At 35.2% G+C, this 20,731-nt stretch overlaps 2 protein-coding genes across 2 annotated transcripts; both read right to left on the bottom strand.

The window, feature by feature from the left end:
- Nucleotides 1-10,990: 10,990 nt before the first annotated feature.
- On the bottom strand, nt 10,991-12,304 carry LOC137397537 (tigger transposable element-derived protein 1-like). The gene has a single exon (XM_068083829.1). The coding sequence runs from the start codon at nt 12,302-12,304 to the stop codon at nt 10,991-10,993; it is 1,314 nt and encodes a 437-aa protein (XP_067939930.1).
- Nucleotides 12,305-12,786: 482 nt separating this feature from the next.
- On the bottom strand, nt 12,787-19,587 carry LOC137396330 (type-2 ice-structuring protein-like). Its single transcript, XM_068082559.1, has 3 exons — nt 19,381-19,587; nt 14,648-14,833; nt 12,787-13,279 (listed from the first exon to the last, which is right to left on the bottom strand). Exons 1-3 carry the CDS (start codon nt 19,520-19,522, stop codon nt 13,062-13,064), a joined length of 546 nt encoding a protein of 181 aa, XP_067938660.1. The 5' UTR covers nt 19,523-19,587; the 3' UTR covers nt 12,787-13,061.
- Between the last annotated feature and the right edge of the window lie 1,144 nt (nt 19,588-20,731).

The raw sequence follows: 20,731 nt of genomic DNA, 5'->3' as shown, positions 1-20,731 counted from the left end.
ATGCTCTTAGTGGTACACTAGCTAGTACTCTTAGTGGTACACTAGCTATTACTCTTAGCAGTACACTAGCTAATACTCTTAGTGGTACACTAGCTAATGCTCTTAGTGGTACACTAGCTAGTACTCTTAGTGGTACACTAGCTATTACTCTTAGCAGTACACTAGCTAATACTCTTAGTGGTACACTAGCTAATAGTCTCAGTGATACACTAGCAATTACTCTTAGTGATACACTAGCTAATACTCCTAGTGATACACTAGCTGATACTCTTAGTGGTACACTAGCTAATACTCTTAGTGGTACACTAGCTATTACTCTTAGCAGTACACTAGCTAATACTCTTAGTGGTACACTAGCTAATACTCTTAGTGGTACACTAGCTAATACTCTTAGTGGTACACTACCTATTACTCTTAGCAGTACACTAGCTAATACTCTTAGTGGTACACTAGCTAATACTCTTAGTGGTACACTAGCTATTACTCTTAGTGATACGCTAGCTAATACTCTTAGTGGTACACTAGCTATTACTCTTAGTGGTACACTAGCTAATATTCTTAGTGGTACACTAGCTGTTACTCTTAGTGATACACTAGCTATTACTCTTAGTGATACACCAGCTATTATTCTTAGCAGTACACTAGCTAATACTCTTAGCGGTACACTAGCTTATACTCTTAGTGATACACTAGCTAATACTCTTAGTGGTACACTAGCTATTACTCTTAGTGGTACACTAGCTAATACTCTTAGTGATACACTAGCTATTACTCTTAGTGATACACTAGCTAATACTCATAGTGGTACACTAGCTATTACTCTTAGCAGTACACTAGCTAATACTCTTAGTGGTACACTAGCTAATAGTCTCAGTGATACACTAGCAATTACTCTTAGTGATACACTAGCTAATACTCCTAGTGATACACTAGCTGATACTCTTAGTGGTACACTAGCTAATACTCTTAGTGGTACACTAGCTATTACTCTTAGCAGTACACTAGCTAATACTCTTAGTGGTACACTAGCTAATACTCTTAGTGGTACACTAGCTAATACTCTTAGTGGTACACTACCTATTACTCTTAGCAGTACACTAGCTAATACTCTTAGTGGTACACTAGCTAATACTCTTAGTGGTACACTAGCTATTACTCTTAGTGATACGCTAGCTAATACTCTTAGTGGTACACTAGCTATTACTCTTAGTGGTACACTAGCTAATATTCTTAGTGGTACACTAGCTGTTACTCTTAGTGATACACTAGCTATTACTCTTAGTGATACACCAGCTATTATTCTTAGCAGTACACTAGCTAATACTCTTAGCGGTACACTAGCTTATACTCTTAGTGATACACTAGCTAATACTCTTAGTGGTACACTAGCTATTACTCTTAGTGGTACACTAGCTAATACTCTTAGTGATACACTAGCTATTACTCTTAGTGATACACTAGCTAATACTCATAGTGGTACACTAGCTATTACTCTTAGTGGTACACTAGCTAATACTCTTTGTGGTACACTAGCTATTAATCTTAGTGATACACTAGCTATTACTCTTAGTGGTACACTAGCTCTTACTCTTAGTTATGCACTAGCTATTACTCATAGTGGTCCACTAGCTAATACTTTTAGTGGTACACCAGCTAATACTCTTAGTGGTACACTAGCTAATACTCTTAGTGATACACTAGCTATTACTCTTAGTGGTACACTAGCTATTACTCAAAATGGTACACTAGCTATTACTCTTCGTAGTACACTAGCTAATACTCCTAGTAGTACACTAGCTAATACTCTTAGAGGTACACTAGCTAATAGTCTTGGTTGTACACAAGCTAATAATCTTGGTGACATGTTTACAAAGCATCCCTTAAGATACTCCAAAATGTGAATGTAATATCTTATTGCACTCAACTTTATAACTTAGTAAATAAAGCACTTGAAAAACCAAGAGGATCAACAAAAAAGACATATTGATTTGTATTAACTCAATATAAATATAATTCAAATATCCTTATTACGGTGTCTTTGTGTATCAGTTTACATGTCTTAAGTATTGATCACATTGATTAGGACATCTTGTTTTCAACTCTGCTGCACACCACCGTATAGATATAATAATTTTGTTTAAACTTATTGAGCATTAGGCAGTAATACTTACAGTTACTACTGTAAGTATTACTGCCTTACTCTAATACTTACAGTAATACAAATGTTTCTAAAATTTCAGTGTAACTTTTAATGAAATCTACAACAACCTATATGAGCAACACCTTCTCTACAAACTACTGTCCACTCTGAAAATAGGAGTTTTCAGTCACTCAATTGAGCCCAATACAATTTTAGTATATTATACTACTGCAGTTGTATTGTCAATATTACTGTAACATAATTATAAAGTTTACAAAAAAGTCTGTATACACCTATAAAGTAAATTTTACATGTGTGTTAAGTTTTTCCTTTGTATTACTCAGGAAGTTCCATATAACGTAAAGCGTCAAATCGGAGCAATTCTCAAAGTCGATTTGAATAATCAGTCTCATAGCTAGCTTTAAAAATATCACTTTTCTCTCTTGCCACATTCTGAAGAGAAAATGGCATAAATTGGTATCTCTATTATATATACTATCACCATGACAGTCTAGTGTGCTGTGAGAGATCATCATGTGTCCTGATAAAGCAAACAGAATAAGTACCTGCACAGTTATTTAGAAATACCCCAAGGCAGTCGATACAAACTAATGATACCACAGTTAGTGTACCCTCATCAAATTACAAAGCCAAGTTTAGTTTTTTCCAATTTTTAAGGGCCAAAGAAGTGAGTTTGAAAAGATCTTGCAATGAATTAGGAATTTACAGGTATTTCCCTGTTCATATAATGTAAAATCGCTCGAAGTGTAAACATTCTCGGAATACAACATTTTTGTTGCTGCTAAAAATTCCTGTCACGATTGACTGACAAGCAAACATAACTAGATACATATAGATTAAAGCCGACATATGATAATACATATAGATTAAAGCCGACATATGATAATACATATAGATTAAAGCCGACATATAATAATACATATAGATTAAAGTCAACATATGATAATACATATAGATTAAAGCCGACATATGATAATACATATAGATTAAAGCCGACATAGGATAATCCCACTACCAAACAAGAGTGAAACAATTGATTGGTAGAATTATGATAAATGCACATGTGCACACAACTCCCGAAAAGATATCCGTTAACGGCCGTCACCAAACCCTTGCAACAAAATCCTATCAACAAATTTAACTCTTTTTCAGTAAAGTCGTTCAAGTATAATAATGATACAAAACGCATATAAACCTATTTAAATTTGTTACCAAGCCTTTGAAAGGTTACCGCAAATTCCTAAAACTAACCCATCTGATCGGATTATACATAAATAGACAGATTTATTAGGACGAAAATCGTCACAAAACGCTTGAAAAGCTTCGTTTAATAAAAGTTAAGACCGGAAAATGAAACGTCGAGCGACAGAGAATAGAACGATAAAGTCTTGCCACAAATCGCCACAAAACGCTTGAACAGGTTGGTTTATTAATAGTTTCGACCGACCTACGAAATGCCAATAAAGCTGTGCGACAGATAGTAGAACTGTTTACTGTGTACTGTTTGAGGCGTAGACCGATTTACAGGTACGAAAATGTGGTACACATTTTATCAGCCTACGTTTTTGTCCAATTACCGAAGGTTTTTTCAAATTATCTAGAACATCAGCCAGATTTCTTTACATCTTATTTACAAGGTAGGGCGTTACTACAACGCCCTTTTATGACAAGAATATTTCTTTATTTCACTCCAGTTTGCATAAAACTTCCAGACGCGTAAATGCCAATGCTCGCTCTCTGTTACATATCGCTGTCAAAACCATTCTACATTCATCACAACACAACCAACTTTCAAACTGTATATTACACATCAGTTTGCCGTTTAACTTTTAATATTGCATTTCAGAGATATAATAAACATATTTCTTTATTGTTGGCATTGTTGTTAGTTAAATTACGTACAGTAGGTTAGGTCTACAGCTTGAATTAATATTTATTTTATTATTGTAAAAAATAAGTTTGAGATAGTTAAATATTTATTTTATTAATATTTATTTCTGTTACATATCGTTGTCAAAACTGTTCTGCATTCAACACAACCAACTTTCAAACTGTATATTACAATATATTTTACTTGTAATATTGCATTTCAGAGCTATAATAAACATATTTCATTATTGCTGTTGTTAGTTAAATTACGTACAGTAGTTTAGGTCTACAGCTTGAATTAATATTTATTTTAACCAACAACCAACTTTCAAATTGTGTATTACACGGCAGCTTGCCATTTTACTTTTAATATTGCATTTCAATATAATAAGATATTTAATAAACATATTTCATTATTGCTGTTGTTAGTTAAATTACGTACAGTAGGTTAGGTCTACAGCTTGAATTAATATTTATTTTATTATTGTATAACATAAGTTTGAGATAGTTAAATATTTATTTTATTAATATTTATTTCTGTTACATATTACTGTCAAAACCGTTCTACATTCAACACAACCAACTTTCAAACTGTATATTACAATATATTTTACTTTTAATATTGCATTTCAGAGATATAATAAACATAGGAATATTTCATTATTGCTGTTGTTAGTTTAATTACTTACAGTAGTTTAGGTCTACAGCTTGAATTAATATTTATTTTATTATTGTAAAACATAAGTTTGAGATAGTTAATTATTTATTTTATTAATATTTATTTCTGTTACATTTCTGTTATTTCTGTTGCGCCTTTTTAGAGTTGTGCTCCCTCAAATTTATTTTATATCATCTCAAACAAGTCTCATTTACATTATACTCTGTCAATTCCTGCTGAGAACTACTTTTTCAGCAACCAACAGTACCCTTTCTTTTTTTCATTATTACTTTGGTCGTGGGCTGTATGACAGTGGAATTTCTAGTACATATAGATTAAAGTCGATATATGATAATACATATAGATTAAAGTCGATATATGATAATACATATAGATTAAAGCCGACATATGATAATACATATAGATTAAAGACGACATATGATAATACATATAGATTAAAGCCGACATATGATAATACATATAGATTAGAGCCGACATATGATAATACATATAGATATTAAAACTAAAACACTGAAAACTAAAACTAAAAATTCAGGCTGTCTATCAGAGCATAGCTACACAACATAGGACAAGACTTCCTGTCAGAATACAGAGCATAGCTACACAACATAGGACAAGACTTCCTATCAGAGCATAGCTACACAACATAGGACAAGACTTCCTGTCAGAATAAAACTTACACAAGAAGTAAAATAACTGGCAGCCAAATAAACAATAATTTTTTACTCTGTTTTATATAGGAGTTAATATATATTGTATAGTTTGAATAACTCCATAATTGCTTGTCATAAATATATGTATAAATATGTATATATATATAAATTGTTTCCTCACCCCGGTTAACCCATATGGGTGGTAATTTCTGCTCTAACTCGGGTCTCCTACCAGACACCTGAGAGTTTGAGCACTCGCCTCAAGATCTTAGCTGTTCCCAATAGCACACTTTTTTGCAACTCATCTGAGTTGATTGCTGTCGGTATCTGGGCAAGCCACATTTTATGCGCCCGTGTTATTGCGCCCAGTGCCTCAATGACTACTGGAATTACAGTTGTTCTTACATTCCAGCATTTTTAAATCTCTTCTCCAAAAGGGAGATATTTCTCTACCTTTTCTTTTTCTTTGCTGGCTATATTGTAGTCATTGGGTACTACTATATCTATTATAGTAGCCCTCTTGTTCTCCTTGTCCACCACCACTATATCTGATTGGTTTGCTAGGACATGCTTGTCAGTCCAGATGTAGAAGTCTCAGAGGATCTTAGCGCGACCATTTTGATTGACCTTACCAGGAGCTTCCCACCAGTGTTGTGGTTTATTAAGGCCATACTCATCGCATAGACTTCTATACACAACACCTGTGACATGATTATGCCGCTCAATGTATGCGATTCCTGCTAGCTACTTGCATCCACTGATGATGTGTTGGATGGTCTCAGGTGCATCTTTGTACAGTCTGCATCTAGGATCGTCTCTAGTGTGATAGATTTTTGTGCGATATATACATATATGCATGTATGTATATTTATGTATATATATGTATATATTGTATAATATTGCATAAAGTTACATAATATATATTGGCAATATAAATACATGTATACCATATATATATATATACAAATATATATATAAAAAAAAATGTATATATATATATATAAAAGTTATATTTATACACATTAGTAAAAAGAGTGCTCAATGTTTTGAGTAAAAACAGAGCTGATATAAAACTATGTGTACTAAAAAACTACAAGTTTTGTTAAAACATTTTATTACTTAAAATTTCATGCGGTAGGCTTGCACTCTTCAGATAAAATGTTAAAAATAATAAATATTCCACTAGCGGTAAAGCTGTATAAGAGCTAAAAGCCAGAGTCTTAAGTGACACTGTTTCTTAGCAGGTATTTACTGGCATGACGGCAACTGGATAGCATTTCGTTGCGCTTATTTAAGGTGGCTAATTGAGGCTTGCATATTATGTAATACTTCTCCCATATACAGAGTTCGTATTTCTTAGTGGTAGGGCTATAAGGCCTTGCAGTTTTTAAGCTTGACCATTTGATGTTGTGGTCTAGTCCGCTATCCGTCAGTTGCCATATATATTTACTTAGCTCTATGGCATTCCTTTTTGATGTATGGTTGAAGGAAGCCTTATGGTTGGTATATCTAGTTTTGAAAGGATTTTGTGTCAAGCCGACATATGTCTCTTCTGTTCCGTTGTTGGTGGTGACTGATGCTTGGTAAACGACATTCTCTGTTAGGCACTTGCCTTCCATAGGGCAGCTGGCTCTATTTCTACAGTTACATGTCCTGGAATTGTCATCACCACGAGTGGGTAATAACAAAGCTTTATTGTGAGCGTTGATATGGCTTTTAATATTGGACATGCACCTGTAGCTTAGTTTGATTGTGTTGGCATTAAATAGTTTATGCAGTTTATGGCCAGGTGGAAATTCTGTTCTTATGATATTCAGAAACTGCTTTCCTATGTTGGAGGCAACATTCATACTATATGGCGGGTTATACCATATTATATTCCGTCTTCGCTTTTGCTTGTTATTGGTGGTCTGGTCGGATTCTGGCAAATATGATAGTTTGTAGTCGTACCCACTTTGTTGGAGTGCTTGTTGGTATGTGGGAGCTATTCTTTGGAAGCAATCCTTACTGGAAGAGAGTGTTGACAATCTCTGATTTATTGCTCTAGGTATGTTCTTCAATATGCATGGTGGGTGGTTTGACCTTGCATGTACATAGATGGGTTTATCTGAAGGCTTTATATATGGTCTATATTCTCCATTTGTCAGGTTGAGTGTAACATCTAAGAAATTTACAACTTCTGAGTTGGCTTCTGTCGTAATTTTCAGGTCTTGTCGTTTGAATATGGAGCAAAGATCTTTCTTGATATTTTCTATGTTACGGGGTGAGTCTTGTATGATTCCCAGTCCATCATCTCTATATAGACCAAACTTGTCTCTGTATTTCTGCTTGATTAGGTGTAATAAAGAGCAGCCCACCAGTTCACATGTTTCTGCACCATCATGGCTGCCCATGGTGACATCAAATAAGTTATCCGCACTTGATCTTCCCCAGTCTTCTCCTGAATGGTGTAATATCGATTTTATAGAGTGCATAATGATGTGTTGTTCTTCATCTGTGATGGTGGTGTGGTATATTCAGAGGCAAAATCTAAACTCTTCAGTAATAAATTGCCCTTTATGGAAGGGTAGAATTCAACTACGTCAAAAGTGATGAATGCACTCTGGCTTTTGTTGTCAGTGCCAGTGAACCATTTCAAAACTGCTGAAGTATTTCTCTACTGGTTGAGTTTTAGAGTATTGACTACTTTTTCGTTGATTCGCTCCAGGATAATTTTGCTTATTTTACCTATTTCAGATCTTGTGGGGTTGATTAGCCGACACGTAGGGTGGCTGACAAAGTTAGCCTTATGATCTTTTAGAGTAACATGTGCTTCTCTTTTAGCTGTTATATTTATTCTGTCATCTAAGTCTAGATCTTTCGCAATAGATTTTGCTTCAGTGTTGATGTTGTCTGTCTCCGTGTTGTCAACTTTCTTATAGCATTGTGTGATGCTACTTCTAAGCATATCGATGTATTTGTCAGTGTCGATTTGGTAGTAATTAGATATTTTGTCAGCGCTAATTATGAGCTTGTTGGTAGATTGGATTTTCTGCTGTATGTCTTTACGGAGCATATTTTGAAATTCGCAATGTTTGTGGCAAAATTTTACGTTCCTAATTAAGTTAAACAGTTTTGTCTCAAAGCTTTGCAGTTCGAGTATGCTGGGTGGTGACTTTTTTGAGTTAAATCCATATGTCTCTTTATTTGCGGTGGTTATTTCTGAGTGTAAGAAGAAGAATGCTTGCCACCTTATACGTCTGCACAGTGACTCAGTTGCTGCGATTAATGATCTCATATAATCCTTTTGTAATGGTATGTTGATGTTCTTAGTAGAATAGTCAAAACTGATAGTCTCCATAGCTAGTACGTCAGTGTATATGAGAGTGCTCAATTAAAAGGAGCTTGATATAAAAGTTATATTTATGCACATTAGTAAAAAGAGTGCTCAATGTTTTGAGTAAAAACAGAGCTGATATAAAACTATGTGTACTAAAAAACTACAAGTTTTGTTAAAACATATGTTTATGTTTTAACAAAACTTGTATCTTTTTAGTACACATAGTTATATATATATATCCTTATAAGAAGCATAGTACTCTTGTCGATGAATTAATGCAGCTCATCGTGAAATCAAGGAAAATAGACAAAACTGGTCCATAAAAGCCTTAAATACCAAATCTCTACTATAGTGAGAACGGTTTCTCTCTGTCCGAAGCGACGCTAAAAGCGTTAGGAATAACGATTGCCTTGCACTGGAATCAAACTCAAATATTACAGTTTTTATATATTCACTAGTCAATTGTATGTAAAGCGTAATCCTTTAACCTGTTAGAAAACGATTGTGCAACAACCAATGATAATAACGTAGTAATGCTTGTTATATATTGTACTTTTAATATATTTAATTACTAATAAATAACAAAAGTACAATCTGTTCTTGGCAATCCACCTGTAATAGACTACTTCAACCAATAGGAAGGAGTTAAAAATGACTACTACTAGTACTGTCTCTGCAACATCTGATTTACTACATACTCATAAAGCTTTAATTATGTGCCAATTCAAGAATGAAAAATTGTTGCCAAATTTACTTAACACAAACTAATAAACTTTCCTTCTCATGTTAGGATGCTCGTAATAACACGTCACCCTATCAGTTTCATGTTGTTAGGTTAAAGACTGGTTCATGCTGTACACTGTATGTTGGAGTTGTACTCTCAGCAATTATTCGTCGACTATGTGCACTGTAAACTGATGACATCATTGAAGCATCCCGGATATGTGGGGAAACATTGCAGCTGTTAAGTGATATTTCGCCGATATTTTGCTGAGCAGCCACCACCGGCGCAATGTGCATCACTTCATTGATGGTGATGGGCTGTTCCAGCTTGCTTAATTTATATCTCCCTTTGTGATAGTTGATGCAAGACTAGTATTTTATTTGATTTGCTTCAGCATTGTAAAATGAGAGCATTAGGTCGCGAACTATTTTCTAATGTAAACTCAGATGGGTTTGTGACAGTGTGAACAATAATATAGCAGGCGATCACTAATGCATTGTGAGAATATCACTGACATACAGACGGTTCCCAAGCTACGAACGAGTTACGTTCCGAGCGATTGTTCGTAAGGTGAATTTGTTCGTAAGTTGCTTCAGTGCTATATTTTGTATTATATTTTATGTTTAAGGCCTATATAAGTATATCGAAGGTTTATATAAGTATGTTTAAGGCTTGTATAATATTTATTTCTTTGTATATAACATTTAATAAAATGGAGAGAATACGTACAGTATGTATTTTTATAACATTTAATAAAATGGAGAGAATACGTACGTACAGTATGTACGTATTTTTATATAACATTTAATAAAATGGAGAGAATACATACAGTATGTATTTTTATATAACATTTAATAAAATGGAGGGAATACGTACAGTATGTATTTTTATAACATTTAATAAAATGGAGAGAATACATACATACAGTATGTATGTATTTTATATAACATTTAATAAAATGGAGAGAATACGTACGTACAGTATGTACGTATTTTTATATAACATTTAATAAAATGGAGAGAGTACGTGCGTACAGTATGTACGTATTTTTATATAACATTTAATAAAATGGAGAGAACACGTACAGTATTGTACTACGTATTTTATATCATGAGAGGGTCTTCGTCGTCGCTGGAATGGGCTTCAAAAGTTACACTACTTCCTTCTCCGTAACTCCAATGCAGGAAGAAGATGAGGGTTGATGAGTATCTTCCTCAGAGGATTGACTAGAAACTGGGCAAAAGAAGTGATCTAAAGACGATTGCACAGTTTTCTTTTTTTCTCATCAAAAATAATGCGGTAGCACTGTATGGTATCATTCAATTGATTTGCAACCTTCGTGCACCGCTCAATATTTGGGTCTTGCAGCTCGAAGAGTGCGATGGCTTTATCTATGAGCGAAAACCCCTCAGCCAAGAGTTTCGTTTCGAATTTCTTCATGGGGACAGGCGTTTCTTCCTCCTCCTCCTCCTCTTCGACACGTTGCTGAATCTCCAACTCCATGAGGTCTTGGTTACTCAATTCCTCCCCATGGGACTCAAGCAATTCCTTGAAGTCCTCCTCCTGCAGGTCAAGCTCGAGTTTGTCACTTAGGCCGGCCGACAAGCGTGCTGAGGATTTCTTTGTTGATGCCCTCCTGATCAAAGCCACGGAAGTCGTTGACGAACTGAGGGCATAGAAGCCTCCACACGGCGTTGAGGTTGACCTCGGTAACCTCATGCCATGATGCATCAATGTTTTTTACGCAGTTCAAGATGTTATATGACTTCCAGTAGCTTCGTAAGGTCATCTCGGGGTCAGAATCTACTGCTTTCAAGGCCATCCTGTATGTCCGTCGGGTGTAATATTTTTTGAAATTGGCAATAACACCCTGGTCCATCGGCTGCAGAAGTGTAGTTGTGTTTGGCGGCAGGTACACAACTTTGACATGAGGATGAAAATCATTCAAGTGTGGGGGGTGGCCGAGAGCATTGTCCAGCACTAGCAAAATCTTGAATGGAATTCTATTATCCCGGCAATACAACTTCACTTCTGGGATGAAATGGTGGAAGAACCAGTCCTCAAATACAGCGAGTGTCACCCATGCCTTTGTGTTTGACATCCATATAACAGGGAGAGAGCTTTTTGTCACATTCTTCAGGGCTCGAGGGTTAGCTGCCCGGTAAACTAGCAGTGGCTTCAGCTTGTAGCTCCCTTCAGCATTCGCCCCAAGCATTAAGGTTAAGCGGTCTTTAGCCACTTTATATCCGAGCATCGTATTCTCTTCATGACTAATGTAGGTCTTCTCTGGCATTTTCTTCCAAAAAAGACCCGTTTCGTCGACATTGAAGATCTGCTTAGCCGAATAGCCACCCTCCTCAATGATCTCCTTCAACACTTGAGGGAATCGCTCGGCAGCCTCTGTGTCCGCAGATGCTGCCTCTCCGGACACAGACACATTGTGGAGATTCGCCATCTTCTTGAAACGGGAAAACCATCCGCAGCTGGCAGAAAACGTTTCTTTGGCAGCGCTTTCCCCAGCCTTAGCCTTGACATCCTCAAAGATAGATTTGGCCTTCTCCTGAATGAGCAGAAGGCTCAGAGGAAAACGCCGCCGTTGCTGATCATCGAGCCAAATGGTGAGAAGTTTCTCCATCTCTTCTATGATTTTCCCTCTTTTTTTGCTAATGATCGTCGATTGCATAGGCACTGCACCTTTCACGTGTTCCATTATACAATCTTTCTGTTTATAAATGGTACCGACTGTCGAACGATTCAAGTTGTATGCCCGTGCAACGATCACCATTTTCTCACCCGCATCAAGCTGCTTTATTATTGACACTTTCCTTTCAAATGAGATGGCTTGCCTCTTCTTTGCACTATCACTCTTACTAGAAGCCTTTCGCTTTTCACCAACCATATTGAATAATGGATGACCGAGATATTTACTGTACGTAATGATAAAAATATATAAGGCAGAGGAAGGTGGATGCTGGGTGGTGCTTCCGAGTAGTGCCTCTTTCTGTCTTTCTGCCGCTAATACGTCGGTAATACCGACGGTAATTCATACGGACATACGAACGCGCAGACCCTATTCGTATGTACCATTGTTCGTAACTCGAATGTTCGTAAGTAGGGAACCGTCTGTACTGCGATATAGTGTGAACCAACCTTTAGCAATCACCTACACACTTACCACTTCAAGCCTCACTGTCCCTTTTATTTTATGTCTAAAATGTGTGAAAAAGTGATGCGACCTTGAGTTACTGAATCTACGAATAGATTGTATATTACCTCTGGAAAAGTAGTTGAACTACATTTTGTCAACGAGGTTCAATTCTGTACAGTTTGATAGAAATTACCAACAATGAAAATTTAACAGATTTTCTTACAATTCATAGACATCGCTTTCACACTGTGAGATTATAATTGAAAAAGGCAATGATAAAAACATAAAAGATGGATGTTGATTACCAAGCGGAGTATTGACATTTTTATTGTAAAAGCACCTGCAGCGGGTGCCATGATTACAACAAATATAGATTGATGTAAATGTCACACTGTTTAGCTAGAGCCTCTTATATGTGTCTGCGTGAATAGAAGTTTGTTTATTTTCATATCACAACAATTAAGGCCACACCATTGGCTAGTTGAAGAGCAATACAATGCTAAACAGTTTAGAATGATCCACGTTCACAAACATACTTAAAAGCGGCTCCGCAGTATAGGTCATCCCAGTGATAACCGTTGATGCTGCCCCACATTTGGAAACATGAACCACTACCGTCTGGCACACTATTTATGAAATACTTCATTTCTACTCTTGATCCATTGTCCCATAGCCATTCACCATTCACTTCTCTCGCGCCTATTTGCAATACATCAACATCCCACTCTGTAAATTAGAAGATATACATAATATAGACGAGTATATAGAGCGTTTTGTGTAAGAAGTGTGAAGTCACTCAAACAGTTATTCTACAAATAGCAGCCCTGAATCTTGTTAGTAGAATACTACATAAATACAGAAAAAGAATTGAAAGTTTTTTAGAGACTAGCAAAATGTTTGAGTTCTTTTACAACTAACAATGTCTGTGAGTCTTTCTACAACTAACAACATCTGTTAGTTCTTCTACAACTAACAACATCTGTGAGTTCTTCTACAACTAACAACGTCTGTGAGTCTTTCTACAACTAACAACATCTGTTAGTTCTTCTACAACTAACAACATCTGTTAGTTTTTCTACAATAACAACGTCTGTGAGTTCTTCTATAACTAACAACATCTGTTAGTTCTTCTACAACTAACAACATCTGTTAACTACCGATTCTACAATCAGATTTGACCAAACTCTTATTCACAGATGTACCAAAATCAGCAACTAACTAAATTTAAAGTTTAAAATTTTGTGCCATCAACATTACTTATGGATTAAGTTAATTGAAACCGCAATTTCTTTTAAAGACATCTTCAAGAATTGTTTAAAACTACATGCAAACTATATGTGTTATTTAGCCTTGTGTTCTAACTTTTACTAATGCTTAATCTTTGTTGTCAAAGTGGTATTTTTTTTTTAAATTTCAAAAACTTTAAAACTTGGCTGCATTACATTTCTTTAATAGATGAATAAAACATAATCTAAATTAAACATGCTGCTTTCTCACAAAAAATTCCAATAATCAAAGCTAAAAAAACATGCATGATTTTTATGTTTCTGCATATGAAACTATGACTAGCGTAGTGATTTTCTTTACTGAACACAGGTGACCATGAAATTCATTTTAAAGGTGTAACGGTGGTTTTTTAAACCAATATTAAGTTAGAATATTAAATTATTTTTAAATCAACCTCATGATAAAGCACATACCAAATCAACAACAAACCAATACCAACATCAATTCTAATCAATATCAAATCACAGCAAACTAACACCAAAATCAAATCAACATAAACATGAAGTGAAATCAACACAAAATCAAATCAACATAAACATGAAGTGAAATCAACATAAAATCAAATCAACATAAATATGAAGTGAAATCAACATAAAATCAAATCAACATAAATATGAAGTGAAATCAACACAAAATCATATCAACATAAATATGAACCTTAACTCAAGTCAACATCAAATCAACACATTACCGAAAGGCATTATTACTCAGAAGTCACGACTTGGAGGCTTTATGTGTGGCTTTGGTGATAAAACTGTAGAATTTTTGAATAAATCCTGTGAAAGTAGCTTTGAAAAATTCACTGACCTGAGTTTGCTTTCCTGAAGCTAATAAACCAGTTTCTAGAATGTTCTGTGTCAAAAACAGCCATTCTTCCACCAAGAGCCACGCATGAATCTCTGGCATCACTAGGTATGCGGAAGTCAGTTGACAACCAGAGACAGGTGCCTGTGATAGGATTCTGCACCCATCCAGTTGAGCAGTCAAGTATGTCTGTCAACCCAGGAACCATCATGGAGTTATTTTGTGTAATACCAGGCTAATAGTGATTGGAAGCTATTAGCTAACCAAAAAACCTGGCGTCGTTTTATCACAGAAGAGGGTTATCTATTTTAAACTAAGCTGTTTCTTACTGGTTCTCATATTTGTCAGATATATATATATATGTATATCTGTATATATATACAGATATATATCTATCTATCTATATATATATTATATATATATGTACATGTATGTATATATATATACATATATATACATATATATATATATATATATATATGTATATATATATATATATATATATGTATATATATACGTCACCTTCGACCTAACAACTGGGAAATACTCACCGTACAACAAACCCAATAACATCCCGTCATACATCCACACTCAATCCAACCACCCACCCTGCATTATAAAGCAGCTACCTCAAGCAATCAACCACCGACTATCAGCAATCTCATCCGATGCTAATGAGTTCAACCGAGCAGCACCACCGTACCAGCAGGCATTGACAACAAGCGGATATACACACCAGCTGAAATTCACACCCCACGAGACCACTACACCAACTAAACAACACAGGCGACAAAGAAAAATCACATGGTTCAACCCACCATATAGCAGAAACGTGGCAAATAACATCGGTCAGACATTCATCAAAATATTAAATAAATCTTTTCCGAGCAATCACCCTCTAAGAAAGCTATTTAATAGAAACAACACAAAGATTGGCTACAGCTGCATGCCTAACATCAAACAAACCATCAACAATCACAATAAGAGGCTTTTGAACAACGCCACGACGCACCCAGCAAACAACAAAACATGCAACTGTCACGCACCAAATGAATGCCCTCTCGAAGGAAACTGTCTTAGCAAGTCGCTCATTTACCAAGCTGTAGTCACCGCAGACGACGGTAGCAAACCTACAGAAAGTTATATTGGCCTCACAGAAAATACCTTTAAGACACGATTCAGCGGCCATATATCATCTTTCAGGCACCAGGACAAGCAATCTGCCACAGAGCTTAGTAACTACATCTGGCAGCTAAAAGGCCTGAACACACCGTATACAATTAAATGGAAAATCGTTCAACATGCAAGGCCATACGACCCAGCCACCAAGCGTTGTAACCTGTGCATATCAGAAAAGTACATCATCCTCACAAAACCAGAAACGAGCTCACTCAACAAGCGCAACGAGCTACCTTCCACATGCCGACATTCTACTAAATACACACTACGAAATGCAATTACATAGCTATCAGTCGTTATAGTAATTACACCTCTCTTATATATAACTCAGTTGGACCAAAACAATTTTATCTGATGATTGTCTGCGTAACAGACATGAAACTAATAGTAATGAAGTTGTTTTTTATCTAAGGTTTTACATGAATAAATTATATATATATATATATATATATATATATATATATATATATATATATATATATATATATATATATATATATACTATTAGTTTCGTGCTTGGTAAGAACAATCTTTAAAACAATTGCTCTTACCAAGCATGAAACTAATAGTATATATATATATACACAACACTTATACTTTAGATAAAACACTTTATTACTATTAGTTTCATGCTTAGTAAGAGCGATTTTTTTAAAGATTGCTCTTATATTACCAAGCACGAAACTAATAGTAACCAAGTGTTTTATCTTAAGTTATAGTCTGTTTTATTGATTTTAACTTGCTCTGATTTTATCATTGAGTGCACGGATCTTACGCTTTTACTCATGTATATACATGTATATATATAGTATATATATACATGTATATATATGTATATATATATATACATTATATACATATATATAGAATAATGCTACGCTTCTCTAGCATGGTGCTCTATTACTGGAAGTAAGAGCTAAAGTATAAAAGAAGTAGGAGATGACTAAAGATGAATTTTTATTACTAATAGTTTCATGTACAGAGTACAATCATCAGACAATAACTCATGCTACAATGACTACCCTATTGCCAATGTTTGGGCTCACATGTTAGCTTGTGCCTGCTAGAAAAATATTGCATTGTTATGCATTGTTATATATATACTAATGAACCTGAGTAACTTACCTGGAAAGCTAGATATTAACTAAAACAATACACGCGTTTTAGGCCAACTTCATAATTGTTACACGTAATGGTCAACACTGCCAGTCATTAAGCCTAATCAAGCGCTTCAGGTGTGAGTATCTTAACTAATGGAATGACTATTTGCCCAATGAATCCATTGCATTCTGTTAGCTTAATTGTTAAGTTCGCCCCTTTTAGATTTAGAGGTCCCGAGACCAAATCCAGCGCCGTGCGAATTTTTCATTGCCATTTTTCATTCATATATATATATATATATATATATATATATATATATATATATATATATATATATATATATATATATATATATATATATATATATATATATATAAACTAACGGAATTTTCATTGTTGCATGGGTATTAAAATCAGCTTATAAACAGTGATAGCAATACCGCACTTATAAACTCAGCTTATAAACAATGCCACTTGCCATTAGCCTGGCACATTGCCAATGACTAATTTAAGTAAGCTAGTGATCTACTGTAGTCGGCTCTTACTAATACATAGAATGACGTTGCGGTGTAATGGAGAGCGATAGCATATTTTTACCCACATAGCAACATATATCGCCCAATGAATCCATCAATCTCGCCTAGCTCAATGGTTTAGCATAATTGTCTGGGGAACAGGAAGGTTCCAAAATCAAATCTTCCGCGATACAGATTTTTCATACCAATATTTTCATAGCTATAACTGGACAAACTGAAGGACAGACAAACTTTGAGATTTATATAGTTTATAGCAATGAAAAATCCTCATGACATTGGATTTGTTCTCGGGACCTCCAGATATAAATGCAGCATACTTAACCATTAAGCTACAGTATATTTATTGGGCAAATAGTCATTACATTAGTTAAGATAATCACATTTGAAGCGCTTGCTTGAGGTTAATAACTAGCAGTGTTGACCATTAACACCATTGTAACGATTATTAAGCTGGCCAAAAATGCATGTAATGTTTTGGTAAAATGTTTGTAAAGATTTAACTTTCCAGGTAATTTATTCAAATTTATTAGGTAATTATGCTATTACCCGTGCAACGCCGCGCATTTAACTAAGAAATGTATATATATATATATACATATACATATATGCATATACATAAAAATTGTTTCCTCACTCTTGTTAACCCAATGTAGCAATTATAGTAGCAATGTCTACTCAAGCTTGGGTCTCCTACCAGAGACCTAATAGTTTAAAGATTGACATGCAACAAAATTCACATTACAGTTATTTGATATCATAAGATTCACCATGTCTTACTCTGTTGTGTTGTAGGTTCAAAATATTTGGAAATGTGATTAAAAGCTCTTAAAAGCTTAAAAACGAACAGTTGAAAAAACCGCCGTAAGTTGCAATCTCTTACTTTGGTGACGTATTCAACTCAATGTGGTTATTGTTTTGACACGTGATGTCGTCACGTGAAATGAAAGGCAAATAAAAAGCTCGATATAAAATGTCTCGTAGCACTAGTTTATGACAGACACTTTGGCTTCTAAAGGAAAACCCTTATCAAATATTATAGAAGCTCCTACTTTCCAGTGTTATTTCAATTTGGTCTAATCATCTAGTCATAATCCGATCATGTGACCCATACTTCCTGCCAAATAGAGCGAACAATTTTTGAAGCATTTTTCGTCCATCACAATTGACCAACAGGCTCCTCATAGTTATCAGAGGATGATATGCACTCCTCGAGCTAAGGTTAAAAAGTTAAACTGATTTTTAGGCTAAGTTTTGAGATATCAGCGCTCAAAGAGACAGCATTACGATGAAACATGACAACGTAAAGACAATAGACATGGTTTTATTGAATGCTTGAAGTTTACTTGTGAAAATATTTTGATGAATGAGGTTGCATGAAAGTGTAAACAGAAGTGTGCTCAACTACGCCCTATTTGAGCCATTTTTTGAGAGAGATTCCAATTTGTGGCGTTTTCGTGATGGCTGCGATTAACTGTTCGTTTTTGAGCTAATAAGAGCTTGTAATCACATTTCCACATACTTTGACCCTACAACACAGCAGAGTAAAACATGGCGAACCTTTTGATATCAAATAATTGTAATGTAAATTTTGTTGCAAGTCGATCTTTAAGCACTCGCCTCAAGATCTTAGCCATTCCCGAATGCACACTTTTCTGCAACAAACTTGTGTCGATTGTTGCCAGTATTTGAGCAAGCCACATTTGATGTGCAGGTGTTATAGCACCTAATGCTTCAATGGCTGTTGGAATTAAAATTGTTCTTACATGCTAGCACTTGTCAATCTCCTCTCTGAGGGGAAGATATTTCTCCCACTTTCTCCTTTTTTCTGCTGGCTATGCTGTAGCTATTGAGTACTACACAAAGTCTTGTCAACATCGCTGCTAGCAGATCACCACAACAAATTAAGAGAAAGTCGCTTACCTCTTTTACAGACGACTAAATCAATTCCCAGAGCTGGCACTGTTTTATTTGTCGAGATAGAGCAGGCTCCGGAACTTTGGTTATATGAAATAGACTTGCAGTCAATTTGTGCAGCGCAATGCAGTAAACACAGGCTACTCATCGATGTAGTTATGGTAACTTTAATACTGTCTGGTAACAGACCCTCATCATTCTTACAAATGTAGCTGAAACTATGGGTAGCATTCTTGCCCTACAATAACAGCAGCGTACGTTTAGAGTTTTCTTTTCATTATGCTTTCAGTCGAATACTTTGGAATCTATACTCTGTGCTCATACATTTGTTCACTCAAACACAGCTAAAAAGGAACTATGTATATAAAATATAAAAGCAAATTCTAATTAAAAAAAATCTAAACAATCATTTAACCATGAAAAAGTAAATAAAAAAGGAATAGAAATTAGCAAACAGTAATCTCGAAAACCTGCGTGAAACAAAATGTAAAAACATTATAATAGATTAAATATAATAAATAAAAATGAAAAACGAAATGTTGGAAACAATATAGTTAAATAAAGTAAATAGCAAGCAATAAAAAACCAAAACTTAAGAAAGTTGAGGTTTTATTGCAAAATTGCAGGTCAGTTGGAAGCCATTAAATAGCACCACGTATACTTCCTGGAATAACATACTCCTGGTATTACACTGACAAATATTCTTAGTGGTACACTAGCTAATACTCTTATTGATACACTAGCTAGTACTCTTAGTGGTACACTAGCTATTACTCTTAGTGGTACACTAGCTAATACTTTTAGTGGTGCACTAGCTAGTACTCTTAGTGGTACACTAGCTATTACTCTTAGCAGTACACTAGCTGATACTCTTAGTGGTACACCAGCTAATACTCTTAGTGATACACTAGCTATTACTCTTATTGATACACTAGCTAGTACTCTTAGTGGTGCACTAGCTATTACTCTTAGTGGTACACTAACTAATACTCTCAGTGATACACTAGCTATTACTCCTAGTAGTACACTAGCTAATACTTTTAGTGGTACACCAGCTAGCACTCTTAGTGGTACACTAGCTATTACTCTTAGCAGTACACTAGCTAATACTCTTAGTGGTACACTAGCTATTACTCTTAGTGGTACACTAGCTAATACTTTTAGTGGTACACTAGCTAGTACTCTTAGTGGTACACTAGCTAATACTCTTAGTGGTACACTAGCTAATACTCTTATTGGTACACTAGCTAGTACTCTTAGTAGCACACTAGCTAATGCTCTTAGTGGTACACTAGCTAGTACTCTTAGTGGTACACTAGCTATTACTCTTAGCAGTACACTAGCTAATACTCTTAGT

This window comes from Watersipora subatra, chromosome 5, assembly GCF_963576615.1.
Source record: "Watersipora subatra chromosome 5, tzWatSuba1.1, whole genome shotgun sequence".
NCBI lineage: Eukaryota > Metazoa > Bryozoa > Gymnolaemata > Cheilostomatida > Watersiporidae > Watersipora > Watersipora subatra.
Note: the sequence above shows the minus strand (reverse complement) of the source record. Positions and strands in the feature narration are given on the sequence as shown.

Bases quoted from the DNA above. Each gene is read 5' to 3' on its own strand.
- LOC137397537 (XM_068083829.1), bottom strand. From the start codon at position 12,304: ATGGTTGGTGAAAAGCGAAAGGCTTCTAGTAAGAGTGATAGTGCAAAG.
- LOC137396330 (XM_068082559.1), bottom strand. From the start codon at position 19,522: ATGAGTAGCCTGTGTTTACTGCATTGCGCTGCACAAATTGACTGCAAG. The intron at 14,834-19,380 runs GTAAGCGACTTT...CTGGGTTGACAG, and splicing joins TTTAGTCGTCTGTAAAAGAG to ACATACTTGACTGCTCAACT. The intron at 13,280-14,647 runs GTCAGTGAATTT...TCTAATTTACAG, and splicing joins CTTCAGGAAAGCAAACTCAG to AGTGGGATGTTGATGTATTG.